The 20,072-nt window shown below is 41.2% G+C and overlaps 1 protein-coding gene and 1 non-coding gene across 5 annotated transcripts in view; one reads left to right on the forward strand and one right to left on the reverse strand.

Annotated features, from left to right (window-relative positions):
- septin9b (septin 9b) overlaps nucleotides 1–20,072 on the reverse strand; it is a 53,740-nt gene that overhangs the window by 22,936 nt on the left and 10,732 nt on the right. For 2 of the 4 annotated variants that reach the window (XM_028973073.1, XM_028973074.1), the window contains exon 2: nucleotides 14,577–15,191. In XM_028973073.1, the coding sequence (XP_028828906.1) occupies nucleotides 14,577–15,191 (615 nt within the window). Of the gene's footprint in view, nucleotides 1–2,109; nucleotides 2,195–5,643; nucleotides 5,981–14,576; nucleotides 15,192–20,072 lie in introns of those variants that run through there. The other 2 variants (XM_028973075.1, XM_028973077.1) reach the window with 2 other exon arrangements.
- trnad-guc (transfer RNA aspartic acid (anticodon GUC)) lies at nucleotides 17,750–17,821 on the forward strand. The gene has a single exon. It is a non-coding gene; the product is annotated as a tRNA-Asp (tRNA).

The raw sequence follows: 20,072 nt of genomic DNA on the forward strand, positions 1-20,072 counted from the left end.
CCGTTACATGGACCATGTGAGGTGACATTCTTTGCATCTGAAGGAAGGAAGTGACCATAAAGTTTTATGCAGTGCGCAGCACTTAGCAGATAGTGAGAAGTTCACATTACGGGCGCACCTCAGGTGGTTCGAAGAGTTTAGGGTTTTACTGGTGTCCAATTTTGCAGGGGTTCCACACACATGCTAATAAGGCTAATAAAAGGCAAAATATTGAACACTATTATTGTAAACATTATTATCCTGACAAATATAACACAATTGGGAAAGTGTTTTTCACTTCTGTGACCTGACTGCCTCCAGGTCCCACAAGCAGATGGTTTGTTAATAAGGCCATTTTTACACACACACACACACACACACACACACACACACACACACACACTTCTGAAAGCATATAGATTACAGCCTGACACAGGAGGGTCAGAAAGAGGGGGGATCTTAAGAAGCCAATCAGAGGAAGGGTAGACCCTTACTACTGAGACACTACGACATGTACTGGATAATTTTTTTTTAAATCCAGCAAAAACCTATTCATCTTTTATATTAGGTAAATATCCATCAAGTCCAGGAGCCATGCAAGCCAGAGGCCCACATGCATGGCAGCTGATTGCATCTCCTCAGCAACAGGCTTAAAGATGTCTGCACAGTCATTGCTCATTTGCTCACACCACACTGAATCTCTTTAAAGAATACAAACAGCAGAAATGATGATCTAATAACCTTGATAATGAGCCCTGAAAATCTCTCACTGCATCACTACCAACATGGTCATATTTCGGAAAATGAAGCTGATGGCAGATGAAGTGGGAATGGAGCAGAACGTGGAGATAGATGTAAAACAGATTGGGAAGGGGGGGGCATAACAGTGACACAGATGGTGCTGGCAGTGGCAGCAAAATGACTCCAGTACTTTAAAGTCCAAAAAAAAATAAAAAATAAAAGCTAAATTCTTTTAAAATGACAACATTTAAAAAAATTAAATCTATGTCTCAGTTACGAGGTACAGATTGCACTGGATGTAGTTTAGATGTGATGCTACATTTTTATACAAAACATTTATAGCATCAGAAAACTGACCATATTATATGCTACATGTGATGCTGCTCAGGTTGTGCAAGTTGTGCAAAAGAAAATTATTTGAGAAAACCCCTATCCATAAAAAAGGTGATTGAACTTGTGTTGTAACCATGTAGTGGAGAAGACAGAAGGTTTAGTGTAACAGCAGGGCCGGACAAGCACATGCTAGCACAAGCCGGAGGCAACACCACGAAGAAATAAATCCTGATTACGATAACGTATCAAGAACACAGGTGCGTTGGCAGAACGTTTGCGGAGGGAGGACGCTGGCGATACTGTGGCGATGGCTACATCACTCAGATGCTGAGAACGCTGTACCTTGGCCCATTCTGCAGCACTGCTATTGGTCTAGAGTAGACTGTTGAAGCTTGGGGGAGGGGGCGTGTCCAATGACAGGAAAGCCGCATTTAAAATTCCCCTCCAACTGTAAACGACTCTGCCGAGACCAGAATCACACAGAATTTCCTTCCCATGTTCTGATAATCCAACGCAGGAGGAATTCGGAATCGAATTCAGACAGCTGCCGACGAGTCGGGAAGAGAAAGTGAAACAGGGTGGACAAAACCTGGTAAAGCAACGCTCTCTGGCATCTGGAGAGATCACCAAAACAAAGGGGGGAAAACATGGGAAAGAGCTGAGGGAGGGAGGGAGTGAATGAATGGAGGAGGAGGGAGGAATGGAGGGGTCTCTGTGAGCCCACTGCATGTTTCGCTGCACAGTGAATGAGACAAAAAGCAAGGACAAAGGGCCACACTCCCGAATTCTCAACAAAGTCTCAGCAAAATATGCACCCCTTCCCCCCAGTCTCTGTCAAAGCCCAGACTCCAGTGGAGAAAGATGACACCTGGAAAACTTGAAAGGCACCAAACACACAGCACTTCCTTTGTCTGTTCAGAAGAATTGTGTGAGTGTGTGAGCGTTTGGGGAAAAAAAAAACTGAAAAATGAACAGAGAGAAGCAAAAGCTGTTCAGATGAACAGGAAAACACACACACACACACACAAGCAACGTAGAGCAGTGGCAACAACTCACCCTTCCCTGCTTCCTCTCTATCTGGTCCTCTGAGCCTCCTTCTCTCTCAATCACTGGACTGCACCAGCTGGACTCAGAGGCCACGCCCACTGCCTGGCCATGTGACTGCCAGCATTCTACACCCCTCCTTTACCCAATGGCAATCAATGGGACTGAAGCGCTGCGTGTGTGTGAGTGTGTCCCTGTTGAGCCTCCATATGTCAGGCTGTTTGATAAAGGCTTGATAAAGATTCAGAAGATGTTGTTCACGCTTTCAGCAGAGCAGCATGACCAAACCTCTCTGCAGTACCTTTCATGAATTATGTAAGATGAAATATTGAATAAAAAATGAATACATTTGTAAATATTTACGTTTGTAAATATTGTAAATATTTACATTTGTAAATATTCAAATATTCAAGAATGTGAAGTTTCTAAAATGTTTAAAATCAAAATGCAAGCACATTCTAAGCAGCGGAGTCTTCAAATTCAAGGGAGAGCAGGGATGACAATTTTGCCTTTAATATTTCCTGGGAATGGGATCAGAATGCACTGACTTCTCTACAATGATCTAAATGTGTGGCCTTAAAGTGACAAGCCAAGTCATTTAATCACAGACCGAGTCAGACCAAGAGGGAACCACCACGTTTCTGTGGAAACTATTGAAGGGAGAAAAAAACAACAACTTTTCACTGGTTTCCTGTTTGAAACTCTGTCAATATAATCAGCTTATGCTATCAGCAAAAAACACCTCCTTCCTGTCACTCTTGCAGGTGTCCTTACGCACCGTGACAATTTCCTCAGTGAGAAACCCAAGGCGCTTTCACCATCTGTGCATGTTTTTCTCTTGACAGGATGTGGTCACCTGCTACGTACTTAAATGCCAGAATGCTTGAAAGGTGCCACGTTTCAGGCACAGACCAGTCGGGTGTGTTTGTGCTCATCATGTTCACGCCTGGAAGATCCCGAAGTTTCTACACAGTAGAACAACACTAAAGGCGTAAAAGTATGAAATGACACAAATTGCTAGACAAGGTAGACAATAGGAACAACAGTCCTGAAAGAGATCCTATGTCCAGGTGCTGTTTCATCTTAACCAAACGTAAAAAAAAAAATTAAGTAATGCAGCTGGCCTATGACACAAATAAGAAATTCATCTTCACCAGAGATGGTCTCCACATAAAGATGGAGACAAACAGTGAAGAAGATTTAGTGCTGATTCAGAAGATACATCTTGAGCAAAGAGTGGAAATCAGACACAGAAATCAGCACACAGTACCATGTGACACACATCATATTATTCAGCCTTTACAAGTACATTTTAAAAGTGAAAAAGTTGACCAACTGAACTATTGAGAAAACCAAATTAATTTTACTGACTGTCAGAGTCTGCAGGTTGTTTAATTTCAAAATGACCAGATCATCTCCCTGTCACTCCTGATCTTAGCCTCTTTCCTACAGTGATTTCAGTCAGGGTATTAAATCAACCGAGACTAATTACGATTAATTAATTTAATTAATGAATTGATTGATAGGTATTGCACAATGGAATAGTACAATACACAGAGTACAGGCAACCACAACACAGCAGTCCCTCAAGAAGCATATTTTTACAAATTTTTTAATCTGTTATTCACATTGGTCTATGTTCTTCATTTTTGAAACTTTTAAAAATGAAACTTTTAGCTGATCATTTTCTCTGTCCAATCAGGTTCTGTAAATATTGTGTCTGTCACGATCAGCCATGTAGTATGAATAATTGCAAAAGTTGTGTAGTGTAAATAATACAAGCACCTGACAGCTTTAGATCTTCTGTAGTCTGAACATACTAACCATTCAGACATCATATCGGCCCCCTTTGTAGTCTCTGAAACCAGAGACTACACCAACCTCACCAACCTCACCGGCTCTTTCATCCTTACAGTGCAGCTCCACGTGGCTTTAGAAAAGAATAACTGAAATTTAAAATAATCAATAATGTTTTTTTATTTTAATCTGGGTTTTTTTCATTGTAGTTTGGAATTTGAAGATCATTAGGATCTTTTTTGGTCCAAAATACCTTCCACCCTACCTGGCCACTCCCACCAGGGCTGTTAATTAGAGCAGCGTCTCAGAACTCAAAACCTGAGTAAACTGGAGTGTGTATAATAATTAGCTTATGTTGGCTATAAGTTGAGACAAAAAAGCAAGGACAAAGGGCCACACTCCTGAATTCTCAACAAAGTCTCGGCAAAATATGCACCCCTTCCTCTGTCAAAGCCCAGACTCCAGTGGAGAAAGATGACACCTGGATAGCAAAGTTAGAGTGACCAGATCCCCAAACATGTCCAGTCGGATTTTTAGACTTCTCTGGGTGAATAAACATGACATTTACATTTACAGCATTTATCAGACAATCAGTATTTACAGGGACAGTCCCCCTGGAGCAACTTAGGGTTAAGTGTCTTGCTCAGGGACACAATGGTAGTAAGCAGGATTTGAACCTGGGTCTTCTGGTTTACAGGTGAGTGGGTTACCCACTAGGCAACTACCACTTTCTCTTTTGTGGAACCCGGATCCAAACGAGTAATAAAGGTCCCCTGTTCTTGACTACATTAGCATTAGAATATTGATAGAATCAGGTGCTGATGGATGATTGATATATATACCTAACTTAGATTTTATAAAATATCTAATGAGCGAGGTAAAAATGACGAGTAACTAGAGGGCAACGGCTTCCAGACTAAGCTAATGGTGCTATGGGGGCAACAAAGACCTTTTATGTACTGATATGTACAGTACTGTTTTAGGCAGACATGAAACTTAGTTTTTCATCTAACTCTAATTGCTCAGAAAGGAACTATCTAAAACAGTAGCATACAAAAGTCTGTAAAAAACAATATCTGCTATAAACTGTTTAGGTACATCAATACTTTTGTTTGCTTGCAGCTTTGTATATTCCTGTATAACAATCAATTTAATGCACTGTTAATATCATGCTTACCACTGGGAGAGTGGACATTTTCAGTCTGAAAGGACCATAAGATAATTTTTGGCTTCAGAATATTTGTTGAAGGTTGTTCTTCTTGGTCTTGTTTGCTTTAATTTGCCCTTGTTTTTCGTCACCCTTGTCAGACACGACTTGGTCTGTTTGAACAGTGACCACAACGTAGATTAACAGATGAATTTTGTGGTCACAACTGAAAAGTGGTTCACTTCAGCAAGCGAGCTCTCTCACCAAGCTCTAAACCTCTGGAGGTTCCCCAGCTGTGGTGTGCATAGTGAAGAGAGGAAGAGAAGGTCGAGTGTGCGCTTGCTCTTTCCCCAAACACTCCTCTCTTCCAACGACCCACTGCTCAGGCAAGCACTTTCTCCTCATTACACATTTCCTGTTCTTCAGCAGTCTGAAGCAGGGTTTTTTTTTGTGCTGAGCAGTGAAAAGGAAGTTAAGAGGAAAGGAAAAAGAAAGAGAGAAGAGCAAGGCACTGAAGACACCGGAGGACGTGTAAAAGACATTCTCTGATGCAAACCAGTTGTTCCGTTGCATGTGTCTCCACAACAGACAGTGATACTCACTCAGAGATGCCGTGTCCGGGATCCTATGGACCTCAGAGGAAATGACGGGTTCTGTCCTGCTCATGCCTTCAGAGAAACCAATTCCGAATAGAGCCTCCTTTGAATCTGCCGTTGGACAGCTGCGAACTCTCGGGTCGAGGAGCGTCAAGTACTCCGGGGCTCGGCTCTCCGCCTTCGGACCCAACAATAACAACATCTCATGGACGGGCCTTCCGGGGAAATCCCTGCCCATAATTCAGCACAGCCAGGGACACAGGATGACTCAACATTTTGAACAGGGAGAAATTGAACCCGGGTCTGTTGTCGTGCGCGGTTGTTCCAGTAACATCTGATGCTGATTCAGATGCGGACAGTCTGCACGAAGGATAGAAACAGTGGTTTCGGCTGAACACAAGCTGCATAATGATGTTATTCTCTCAATGAGGCTACATTGGATTGGGCAGTGGGTGGATAAAAATGGCCAATGGCTATGAACTGAGAACAGAGGGACTGTTACACCCGAAAATAACTGGATTGTACAATTGAGATCAGTTTACTGTGAAACCAGGTACCTCAGCTTTGTCTTGGCTCTTGGATGGTTGCTGGTAGCAGTCTAGGCTACAAAGTCACCTATGAACCAGATAACCACAACCAGGCTCAAACCAGACTCTCCCACAAATTATACCAGGTCATACTTTTACTGGGTTTCTCTCTAGCTGACAATTAGGTTCATGGACCTTAAAGGACTACGTAAACCCTCCTAAAACTAATCTATAATATTTTTTTAAATGGTAACATCATCATAGTGTCAGATACAATTGATGATTTCCAGCCCACTAAATTTAAAAAACAGCAAAACAGAAATTAAATACAATTATATAAGTGAAAGTGAATAAGTAAAAGTGAAGTGATTGTCACTTGTGATACACAGCAGCACAGCGCACGGTGCACACCGTGCACTGTGTGCACACAGTGAAATTTGTCCTCTGCATTTAACCCATCACCCTGAGTGAGCAGTGAGCAGCCATGACAGGCGCCCGGGGAGCAGTGTGCGGGGACGGTGCTTTGCTCAGTGGCACCTCAGTGGCACCTTGGCGGATCGGGATTCGAACCGGCAACCTTCTGATTACTGGGCCAATTCCTTAACCGCTAGGCCACCACTGCCCCGCATACAGTATTATAAATACTAAGTATTTTTAAACAAATAATATTCAACCTTGTTTTTCAGCAGCCAACAAATGCAAAGAGCTTTTTACTACATATTTTACCCCTTTTTTCTCTCCAAGGTAGAATTCAAAGATACTTAACTGGGCAGGAACCACCCAATCTGGCAACACTTACTTCTACGAATGCTTTAGACTTTATTTCATGCCACATAGGTAAAATTGTTTTCTTGACATAATTATTCCTGTTTATGTAATAGACCCTGGGTGAGAAGCATATAAACAGCTAATCCTCCACTTTAACAGAGCATTCAGAGAGGATTTTCTGAGCCTCTCTCTGTAATCCCTCTAGGATCTTACAAATCCGGTGAGATCTTAGCCTCAAACTTTCGCTACTGATGTTACCACCAGATTGTCAGGGAACGTGCATTCAAGACCTGACAAGGAATACTAATGGTCACTACAGGCCACAGTACACCACAAAGGATCATCACATTTTAGAACTTTTACGGGTCATTATGATCTGTTTTAATGTAAAAAATAAAAAAATATTTTTTTAATTCCTTGATCCATATCTTGATTTGACTATCCCAACAGTTTAAAACTAGATCAACAAAAATCAAGATAAATGCTCCTTTCATTGCTGACAGGCCGAAATGAACTGATCAGTTGAATGACAATATCAACCAGACGTGCTCTTTGAGAGTAAGATTACAGGATCTTTAAGAACTTCACTGGTATTCTATGAGATACACTAATGGCCATGCTAATAGGGACAACGCTGGTGGAAACAGTGGGGGGAACAAACAGCTCCATCTGTCATGGAAAACCAAACATTGTGAGGGAAGCTCTGCCACCTCACAACCTCAGTCTGACCCTGAGGAAGCATGACCTGGAGAGCGGCTGATAGCACTACAAGAATGTCTAACAAAAGGGATTTAAATGGAAGTAATATATAAATAATTAAATATCTTGATTTATTTAACAATGCAACAGATACATGTCAGTATGAAAATACAATTCACTTGTATTATTAAATTATTAAAAAAACACTTAGTCTAATGTACGTTATTAGTTTTGGCTCAAATGACACCTTTAATTTCAGGAGACTTTTATTTAATAAATCAATCTTTATTCATTTGAATTTATTTCAGGGAGCTTTTATTTGCTTTTGCCATTATAATTTCCCAGCTGTTTTTATTTAATGAAAATGATTTATGATTTAATGATTAAATGAGTTATTTCATAGTTGAACTATATTAACAAATGTAAATTAGCATTTAAGAAATTTGCATTTAAATGTTATTTTGTACATTTTAATTGAGATCTGTTTACGATAACAGTGCATTCCACAGGTTAACCATTTGAGAGGTTGCTAACAGGTCAGAAATGCTTGAAGCACTGATTAGTGATGAGAGAACTCCATCCTCCAGCCAGTATTCAGGAACATATCATGTTGCAGTGATTGTGAGGGACTGAAATGTAGGGGCTGGGGGTAGATAGCGATACGGGGAAAGACAGATAGATAAAGGTTGGACGTCTTCAACCCGCAGGAGTCTGTGGGGGGTTGACTCTTCATTTCTTCTCAACTGTCAGCTCCACCCAGTGGTAAAGTTTGATATGATGAAAAGGAACTTTTTGATCAGGTAGATATTTTCCCTTCTATGGTCAACCAAGATGAACACAATAAAGTACATCTAAATACAGACTATAACAGTAATTAATAATAAAATTAATATTTACAGAAATGAATCTATACATTTAAACATACAATCCATAAAATTAAAATGAATAAAACTAGATCATTATAGTTGGATCTGTATCTAACTAACCACCTAGTTTGATGTAATTATGTGTAATTATTTCTGTCCAGAAAATTGAATACTATAAAAGCTTTAAAAGGGGAAACTGAGTGTAGGCAAACAGAGATGCCTGTTCACTGAAGATATTGTTCAGTCTGGAGCAAACCCGCTGGCCGAGTGTCACAGTGATGCATGCAAAACAATGGTTATTCATAATATTCTTCAGTAGTGATGGCCTAGCAGGTAAGGAAGTGGACTTCTCATGAGTGTCCCTCAGGTCAAAAGGTCAACCACTGCAGGCAAACAATCTGAATTGAGAATTACAGTCAGTGCAGCACAGTAATGCATGGTCTGAAATGTACAAATGGTTTCCCTTCAAATTAAAGAAGAGCATAAACAAAAGAATGTAGTAATAATAATGTGGGATCCAGCCCAAATGGAAAAAACAACACACAGATCTCTAAATACAAGAAAATAACTCATCCACTGACCTAATGTTTTTCATGGTCAATGGAGAGCCACATCTCATCCGCAACAAAAATATATTTCTCAATATATTATGTGACAATATATGTGTGTATTCATATATATTTCTATATATACAGTACAGGCCAAAAGTTTGGACACACCTTCTCATTCAATGTGTTTTCTTTATTTTCATGTCCATTTACATTGGTAGATTCTCATCAAAACAATGAACACATGTGGAGTTATGTACCTACAAAAAGTGGAGACCTGGAGTCCACAGTCACCAGACCTGAACCCAATCCAGATGGTTTGGGGTGAGCTGGACCGCAGAGTGAAGGCAAAGGGACCAACAAGTGCTAAAAACCTCTGGGAACTCCTTCAAGACTGTTGGAAAACCATTTCAGGTGACGACCTCTTGAAGCTCATAGAGAGAATGCCAAGAGTGTGCAAAGCAGTAATCAGAGCAAAGGGCGGCTATTTTGAAGAAACTAGAAAATAAAACATGTTTTCAGTTATTTCACCTTTTTTTGTTAAATACATAACTGCACATGTGTTCATTGATAGTTTTGATGCCTTCAGTGAGAATCTACCAATTTTAATAGTCATGAAATGAAAAGAAAACACATTGAATGAGAAGGTGTGTCCAAACTTTTGGCCTGTACTGTATATCATATATATATATTGCCGTTTTCATATATTGAAAAAATACATTGTTAAACTATTTAATATATTATTATATATATTGAAAAATATATTGGGAAGTTTCACATATTTTGAAATATATTTACCAGTGTATTGCAATATAAATTCTAGACTTTCACATCTGAAGATGCCTAGCACTCCATCACACAATGGTGGATCACCAACTGTGCAAACATGAAAAGCTGTGTGTAAAGGAAATGCTTCACCAAACACAATATTCCAGTCCACTTTCAATCATCAGCCCACAAAAGATCTCTTCAATATGTTTTAGCCCCTTTAGACCATCACTTTGAGGTCCTCGAGCCAAGAGCCGGTCCATAACGATTCACTGAGAGGTCAACTGTCAAAATAAATACAGTAATGCTATCATAAGACAAAGCTAAAAACCGCAGGTGTTCCCAGTATGGAGTGGCTAACACCTACCAAAAGTGGTCCATGGAAGGATTACCCCATACAAAGGATCCACAGCCCTTACCACAGTCATCTCTACACTCCGCCACCTCGAATCCATAAATATCAGCTTATTAACCTTTTACATATGTTTTCTTTAGCTTCTCTACCCCCACCCGTCGAGCGCCTCTCAGTGACTGGAGTATGGGGCACAGTGCCAGACCAAACATGGCCTTCTCCAGACCTGAAACGCATTGGAGCCAGAGGGCTTTCAATAGCTGCTGAAACCTCTTTGTCACCAGGATGTCAGCTCCCTCATTCAGCCATGAGGTCTGGACAGAAGATGGAAGCCTGTCTGGATGGATTTTCCTTGAGTCTCTCTTTGTCTGGGCATTTCTGTGGCAGATGAGATTGATGGGGTTTAATACACCTGACACAGATCTGAGGGTAAATGCAGACTTCTAACAACTCCTCTTACGGTCTGGCCAACTCTTTTATTCCACTGTTGACGGACAAAAGCCGTGTGGACTACAGACCAGAAAAACCGAACAGGGTCTTAAGGACTCAGGGGATGACTCCATCATGAGAACATGACTTGTCATCACCAGTCACCCTGCATCATGCCACTGATGACACATATGACTAATGTCATGTATGGAAATGTCACAGCTTCAGGGTTCTTGGTAGACACTTCACTGGCATGCGATTCAACCACAGCTTTGCCTTTTTCTATCTCAGGTACAATATTTTCAACAGGAAGGTTTTACAAGAGCTAAAGCCAAAAAAAGAGGTGACCCTGGTGCACTGGGTAGTGTTGTGAGCACACACCTCCATGATTGGGAGCTTGAAACCAGGTGCCAGTGTTGAGCTTGCATACTTTCCCTGTGTTCTTGTGGATCCCCTCCAAATACTGGTAATAGAAACACAGGAGCTATATTGACAAGTGTTCATCTGGTTTGTGGACCATTGTCATAATTCCTATGCAAACAATGCAGCAAAAAACAGGGGGTCGACAAACCCAACTTATCAATTGGTCTGCAGGTTTGGCCAATAAGCAAACCTTTAATGACTTGTATGGTCATTGCCATACATCTTATACAGTATACACTGGAAAGTTGTCTGAATGGCTAATCATAGGTTACAGATGTAAGCCACTAATAACCTTTTACATTTGATTTCTTGAGAAAGTAGGATTTATGGTGCTGTTTGCAGCTACAGTGTTTTTGCCTAAATATGCAACAATGCCTAGAAACTGAATTGCTCCACAGTGCACCATTTGTGTTTGTGTCAGTACTGCTCCCGGGTGTGCAGTGACCAGTGTAGGTCAAAGATACAGGGAGGTCACATGGCCATGAGTCATAAGGACAACCAGAGAGGTTGTAACAAGTGGAAACTATCCCTCCAAATACAGATGGATGGGAGGAAGCAGGGAAGCGAGAGTGTGTGTCTGTTAGACCATTTCCTCCTGGACAGGAAATGGCTAATCTAACATGTTCACCGAAAGTCCTGAGAGGTCCCATTTTAAAGAGCCTATGGAGAATGCTGCATTAACAACGGCCCTTATCTGGTGTTGAACCACAACATATCTGCAACATATCATAATGAACCCTACACAGGCATACAGAACCATTATGTGATAAGAGAAACATGACTTATAGTCATTTATTGTTGATGTTTCTGGTTGCCTGATGCTATCAGCCTGCTCATAGACAAGTGGGCCAAGGCTGGTCACCCTTAATTTGAGCTGAAGTGACCTTAATAAGGGAACTGCCCTTGGCAATGTAGACGGCTCAGATTCCCAAAACTGGAGAAGAATTAAGCAAGGCATTGTGCAAAAATACAAGGCATCAAATGCATGCTTGTTTTTCTCTAGTTTTAGTTTGTGCCTTTTCGTATCCTTAAGACAGTGCCACAAAACAGATTCTTCATAAAAAAAATAAATGGCAGACAGTAAAGAATAAGGATTATGAAGAAGACAAAAGTGCCCATGTGAATAAATAGCAAGACATGGACGATGTCAATATGATGAAATTATGGAATAGAGAGAACTGTGTGTACATAATACATATATATTTCATTCTTTTATCATAATTCTGCTATGGGTCTTTCACTGATATGTACAGTATCTGTGTATTAGTACAATTTATGTGACAGATTTGATCTGAATTTAAATCACCTTTTATGATTTTATTTACACAAGTTTCTGAAAAAAGTGCATAATACAAAACCCAAGCAATTTAACACATTTCATATTGAGTAATAAAAACTCACACACATATTTGCATAGACCTAGTCATAATTGCTTCCTACATTTGTTAGATTTAATAAACTGCCTATAGTTTTCATATAAAGCCTGATGGGAATAAATTTATTGTTGTCAGATATTTTTTTACTGCTTCAACTTAGCCGAATACTCCAGATATACTCCAGACACCATTTTGTGTGACACTGTTCTTGGTTGCAACTGCAACAGTATATGATGTTTGTTCTAAAGAGCAGAACATCCTTCATCAGAGTCCTATGCAGCTTAGGTCGGTCTTTGGTACCTTAGCAGTCGCTCAGAGAGAAACAGAGGTGAAGCCCCGGTCAGACCTCACACTGTGAAAGTCAATGTCTTAGATCATTGTTGGCTCCAAGTGTTTATGCCTCCATGTTTTATCTCCACCACTCACAGGAACATCTCTGGTTTGGGAGTTCGCCTTTCCAGGGCCATTCTTTTGTATTTTTAACTGCCTCGTCTTGTTTTTCTGATTGTCTTGACCTGTCCATCTGTGTGCACCATAATTTTTTTCTGGAATTGTAATTCTGTATTACTTTTGTTTTTTAGACAAGGATGGCAAGCCACGCCTCAAAATGCCTCACTCACACTTAATGGCTCAAGAGGTGGTTTTAGCATTAGAATTAACAAATTAGCATGCTTACAATCCCCAAATTGCATATTAGCAACATGAAATCAAAATGATTTAAAAATATCTATCAATGATGTATAGGTAGCTTGTGAAGCAGGGGCATGATGAAAAAGGTGCAGGTTTATTTACATTGCGGGACGGTGCTCAAAAACTGAACATAAACAAAAGCAAAACGGGCCATCGTAGGCACCAATAAACATATTAAAACATATATAAACATATACATATTTACAAAAAATATATGCAACCTTACAGCAAACTACTGCAACAATGCTACACAATGATTAAACCATTTGGGAATGCTAAGCTAATGACGGCAATGTGTGACGTAGTCAGTATAAGTGATGTGGGGTCGGCACCCCACTATATAACCACATAATACATTTACAAAATGCACCACATAGTTAAGAAAAGTGCACACACTTTTCACATAGCTCATTTAGAAATTAGTACAAGCCTATCTATCTAGCAAACCCACATGCACAAACGTTTTACTGGGAATACCGATATATTTTCTGCAAATATACACACTGATACTGTTCACTCCAGGATGTCTCAGCAAACCAAATCTACCATGCACTCCTCAAACTGAACAGAGTACTGAACATGTAATTTGACCGCAAACCTAAATAACCATTTAATTCACATTAAAATCTTACAGTTTTTTCCCTTAGTTCTTGTGTGTTCACTTTTTTTAATCTGAAAGTCCTTTGTATTTCTAGAAAAAAGAATTTGGAGTGAATGTATGAGTTCTATAGATCATGCCACCATTACTGTCTTTCTGTAAACACCCCTTGGCCATCAAATCCATTCACGGAAACTCTGAAATCCATCAGACAAGCATTTGGCACAATTGTGACCCCAGTGTTTATTTTGTCTTCATGAACCCATCTATGTTCTTCACACAGCTGCAGCCTCAAAGCCCTACAATGCAAAAATGGGCCTGATTGTTTTGCGCTCTTCCATGGCTCATTTGAACCTCCCTGCTTTCTCATGAAGCAGCTGTGGACCATGTGCAACTATCGCTGACTCTCAGCCAGGTCCCCAGCCTGCCTGAGTCATTGGTTAACCTCTGCAAAATGGTAATTAGGGTCAGAAAAAACAGATATGGCTAATCGTGATATGGGCTTTTAAAGCGTCTTGTGCCCCTTAGTGACGCTGGTGGTTTGAATGAACTTCAGAGACCTGATTAGAGGACAATGGAGTGGCAGCAGTTATAAGAGCTCTGCCACAAAAGAGATCTGCTGGTTTTTAACTCAGTAAAACACATTTTACGGAGGCCATACAAAATCTGTTGATGTTTTAATCACATTAAGGGAGACTCTGAGGCTTCTGGTTTGTTTCTGTGTTCAAACTAAATCAAAAAGGTATCTAATCAGTGATTAATACATATGAAATCTACGATCTGGATGAATCCACTCTTGGAGTGGATGATCTTACAGATTATGTGACTCCTTGGGGTGAAGTTAATGAGTGGATGAACCATGAACCCTTCATGGACCAGGGGTGGTTGTACTTACTGTGGCTGTCTTGTGGGGACTTGCGGCCAGTGTGGTTGGGGGAGACGCTGCGAGTGCTGATGGTGTGGTGGTGGTTCTCCAGCACCTTGCTGTCTTGTGATTTGGTGATGCAGATTTCCGGTCGTCGGGTGCTTGACACTTCGCCTGGGCTGGGAGGCTCGCTCCTCCTGAAGGTGGTCTCAGGGAGCTTGTTGCTGGCGTGGGGCATGATGGCCCGGGGTGCGGCGGGCGTCTCAAGGGGCTTGCTGAAGGTGACTGTGTGCTTCTGGGAGAGCTCCGGAGTCTTGCTGTGGCCAAGTGCCTCAGGTCTTTTGAGGTTGAAGCGAGCAATGCCTTGGATGGGTGAGCTGTCCACCTGCTTTCCACTATGGTTGGAGGAGATGTCGATGGAGAGCTCAGTCCGGCGAGACACTGGCTCAGGGGTCCTGGCCTTGGGTCTTGATGCCTCCTGGGGCTTGGGGCTGCTGTTGTGGTTGGCACGGGTGCCTAGGTCATAGTAGCTCTGGCTACTCATGGAGAGGGCCGGGCGCAGTTGTGAAGTGATGCCACGCCGTGTGTTGGGGGAAGAGTGTGAGGAGGTGTCAACATCCTCCACCTCAAATGACCTCTTTAGAGCTAAAGGCAATCAGAACACAAAGCAACAGAATTCCTGTGAGCAATCAATAATACAGAAATTGAAAAAATATATACAGTCAGTACCTTTTTGGGTCAGAAGGATTTGTCATTTATCAGACCTTATCCAGAGTGCCTTACAATCAGTCCCCCTTGGAGACACTCAGGGATAAGTGTCTTGCTCAAGGACACAATGGTAGTAAGTTGGGTTTGAACTTGGGTCTTCTATTTCATAGTCAAGTGTGTTACCAACCAGGGGACTGGCTACTACTACCCCAAACCAATGTGATGAGTGACTCAATCAGGACAATTTCATTCTGCTAATCCTAATCCTAATGTGGTACAACATGCAGGAAATATTTTGACCAGAACCATTTCTTCTTCAGAAAATCAGCAGAAAATCTGTTCTTTGTTGGCCATATAAAATAAAGCATTTGAATTCAGTTTTTCAAATTGGAACTAAGAACTGAAAGAAGTACTCATCACAAAAGAAACCTCAAGCGCCTTTTCCAAGACCACAGAGCCAGTCTTCAGTGGAGCTTTAAAAGGAACTTGATCATTTCCAGTGGGACTCTGTCTGTCTTGGACAACAAAGTGGAAATTGTTGAAGTGAGTTCACATAACACTGAGTCTTTGACAAGTCCCAAACACTAATACTTTTCCTCATAAAAAAGAAAAAAAATAGCCTGATTGCAACAACTGACCTTCATAAGACCCCTAGATTGAAAAGCTGTGCGCTTTGGCAAAAGAAGCCAAGTTTAAGAGAGTAGCTCCAGCCTCACTGATGAAGAACTGTGGACTGTCAGAGGAAATGTTGCACTTCCACTGTACCTAACCAGAGAAAAAGCTCTGCAAGCAGATGGGGGTGAACATAGATTCAGCAAAACGTCTGCCACTCTGGTCTGGTGCCATTTGACATCAGATCCTGGAGATGTGATCTTAGGCGTTTGTGAGCATGGCTAACTCATTTTTGTCAGCTAACACAGCCATCCCAATCCTGGAGATGAGCTAGTGTTTTCTCAAGGCAGCCTACCACCCTGTACTGAATTTCATTTATAAATGTTATTCATAATTATTTCTTTTGGAAGACTCCTGACATATCAAAGATCATCAAGGCATAGTAACAGAATCTACATTTGCATTTCCACTGGTCCACACATCATACCAAGTTGTCCACTGAGTACTTGTGAGAAGGAGCTGGAGGCCACTGAACATCTGAAAAAATCATCTGATATTATTAATAATGGTAATACTCATAAACAATATATCCATAATCTGCTAATTCTCTAGATCTCTGTGATATAATGTATTTTTGAGCACATCACCTAATTTAATCACCATTTAAGTCATACAGAATCCCCCCTGGCCTAATTCACATTACATTCAATATTAAGTCATTACACCAATGGTTTTACTTGATGTTCTAGCTCAGAGGAGAAATTTTGTCCATACAATAATGAAATAGTGAGAACTGTAATTAAAATGGAGCTTCCTATCTGTTTTTGAGTATTCATATTCAGACTCAAATTAAGTCATTTTTAACATGCATATTTATTTCTCATAAAATATATTTTTACTTTTATCCTGATTTTGTTGGTTTCATCTGATGGAAAAATTCCCGGACTAACTCTACGTTTTGTGCAAGTTTTAAAATATGGCTGTTGGAAACTAGAAATGGCATCTCTTATTTGTAGGCCTTCTGTAAACTATTCAGATTCAGGTGACTAGCCATCTAAACATAGTAGAGAATGATCAAACCCCTTGATCTTTGACCACCAAAACCAAATTGGTTCATCTTAAAATTCAAGTGAAAATTTGTGCCAAATTTGAACTGGTCAGGATTTTACATTTACAAGAAAATTACCAGAAACCTGGAATTTTTTTTACCTTTAACCATGTACATGATTCAGATCTACTGAGCATTTGTACCACTGGTTTCTTTGGAAGCTGTAAATTGTGCTACTGAACATCTAGCATCTGAGTAAAGTACTGTCACATTTCTGATTTTTGGGGGGGTATTCTGGCTGTATATCCATGTACCTTGTCCTGTACTTTGTGCTTTTGTTACAAGTAAAACCCCTGTCTCTGTGAAGTTGTGAGCATGCGTCCTGTTTTTGATTACTTCTTCAAGAATTCATCTAGGCCATAGCTTCACAGTCTAATCGAATGTCCTTGCTGAGGTTGGTGAAGTGGGTGGATAACTTTTTAACCACGTTAATGTGCAGAATCCAGAAATGAGTGTACAGAATCGAATGGAGAGCGAGAGAATTTGAGGAGTTCAGCACACGCTCGAGAACACACACTCTCACACCTTCTAAGGAATTTCCTCTCCCTGCCCTGGTCTCCTCTTACTACTGAGCAGCCACAGACAGCCTCGCTTGCAGCCAGACCCTGATGTCCTTAACAGCAGCCAGATTCCTTCATCGGGCCAATACTGCCAAGCTGAATGGTTTTATCAGCTGCCGACGGTGGCCTGTATACATGCACAAGATTTTTAAATGATGTCAGCGCTTTCCTCCTGCTGATGACAGGTGGTGGAATCTCATGGTCTACACCTCAGCTCCTCGTTAGTATAGTGGTGAGTATCCCCGCCTGTCACGCGGGAGACCGGGGTTCGATTCCCCGACGGGGAGGCAATGCTCTTGTGTTTTAGGGGCAGTGGTGGCCTAGCGGTTAAGGAAGCGGCCCCGTAATCAGAAGGTTGCTGGTTCGAATCCCGATCCGCCAAGGTACCACTGAGGTGCCACTGAGCAAAACACCGTCCCCACACACTGCTCCCCGGGCGCTGGTCATGGCTGCCCACTGCTCACTCAGGGTGATGGGTTAAATGCAGAGGACACATTTCACTGTGTGCACCATGTGCTGTGCTGCTGTGTATCACATGTGACAATCACTTCACTTTTTTTTTCACTCAAGATGGCAATGTTGCATCTTTCACAGTAGAGTTAAAAATGCTAGCTACATAAAGACATAAGAAAGATCTGATTGCTAACCATCTGAGAGCAGGAACTGCATGGTTGGAACGTAATTGTTTCACCCAGTAGATGAACTTTTAAAGAAATAATTTCTATTACATTAATTACATAAAATCACCGACATTAGGAAGTAAGACATTGAAACAGTGTTCAGATTATCAACATTCTTTCCATTTGCAACAAAAAGAAAGAGTAATTCAGCCTGGATCTAAACCAATGAATAAATGCAATACAAAATCTTTCCTGGCACATGCAAATTTGACACAACCAGACATTTCAATTTGCTTACAGATAAAGTCAGAGATAAAAGTCAGACAAACCTTCAAAGTCAGACAAGATGCCCTCCAAATGTGGATTAAGCACAGAATCAGACATTTCTTTATAATCCTGGGGTAGTGAAGTGGCTTCTGAAGCCAGTTGGCGTCGCTGGGGCACTCTCAGGATTTTAAAACAACCCAAATTAGGAGCCACTGCAGCACTTATAAAAAAATACTGGAGTCAAGCTGCTCTCTTAAAGACCCAGCTGCATTTTTTCAGACCTTCTACACCTTCACGCGAGCAACATGTTCTGATTTTCATCTTTCATGGCGGTTTAGGCTGCCACACTGGCATCGAGGCCACTGGGAACCTGTATCTTTTGTAGCTCATGAGAATTGATGAGGATACAGAGATGAAAAGCAGTTGAGATACTTTTGAGGAATCATGGGCATCCTAGTCACGGGTCATCATATTAGATTTCATCAAAATCCATCTTATGGAATAATAATAAATGTAGATTTATGACCGTGAATCTTGCTGAGCTCTTGAGCCTCATTTAAACTGCTGAGTGAGCTGTTCTCACCACAGTGTTCACCTCCATACCTCCACACACTAGTAAACAGAGTAACGCAAAGCGGCTCCCCTGTTTAATCACTCTGTTTATTTTCCTTAAAAAAAACTGATAGTTCATTAACATCATTAACACCCTGCAAACACAAACACTGTTTCCAGACAAGATGCTGCCTCGCACACACCTGAATTTGCATTGTGGGGACCTGACATCAGTTAAATCCCGACACGCCCTGACCCTGGGTCTGACTACGCCGCTTCCTGCAATAACGCGAAAGAAATTCAATGGTGGTGGTTAGAGGTGCGGCTTGCCAATGAAGCCGGTTTCCTGCTTGATAAAAGCCAGTTAATGCGCTTCCGTTTCACCCACCTTCAGACAATAAAAAATAACTGCAACTACACAGCATGACTCACTTCACTTTAGATGAGGTGTAGAGAACATCATTCATTAGCATCATGTTATATTAGAGTCACAGTGTGTGTACTTGCACAAAGGTTGCGACAATGGGAGGGGCTTAGTCTTGTTTACCTGTTAGTCCGACTGTGCTAAGACTGTACCACCCAAAAACTGTTGCATACCAATGGTCACTGCGATAAAAGCATGATATTAAGCTACTGAGCTTTGAATACAGGAAATTTAGGTGAACTTTGACCCAAACACCTCAAGTGCTTCTTTCAAAGCTTATTCTTCTGCAGTTTCCCATAACAGAAGTGCCAGAGTTCTGGCCTGTTGCTTTCCAAACTGCACATTCAATCCTGCTCACGCACCACCACAGTTGTGACACAGATGAACTTAATTAGCCTCATGTTGTGGCAAAGTCATTGATATTCAATGTTAATTTTTTCTAAAAGTATGTCACCTTTTGTTACACGGTGTACATATGGAGCAAACCGGGCCAAGCCGGCTGTTGGCAGCTCAAGAAGAAGCTGACTGATATGTGGCAGGGCAGGGGAGCGGATTTGTCACAGGATAAATGTACAAATGTTCTGTCCATAATGTAATTTAACACAGCCTCTGCATTGCAGCCCCAAACGGCCATCAACATACTCCATTTAGAGTGAGATTTACTGCCGGGGTCAG

The sequence above is a fragment of the Denticeps clupeoides genome, chromosome 3 (assembly GCF_900700375.1).
Source record: "Denticeps clupeoides chromosome 3, fDenClu1.1, whole genome shotgun sequence".
Classification (NCBI taxonomy): Eukaryota; Metazoa; Chordata; class Actinopteri; order Clupeiformes; family Denticipitidae; genus Denticeps; species Denticeps clupeoides.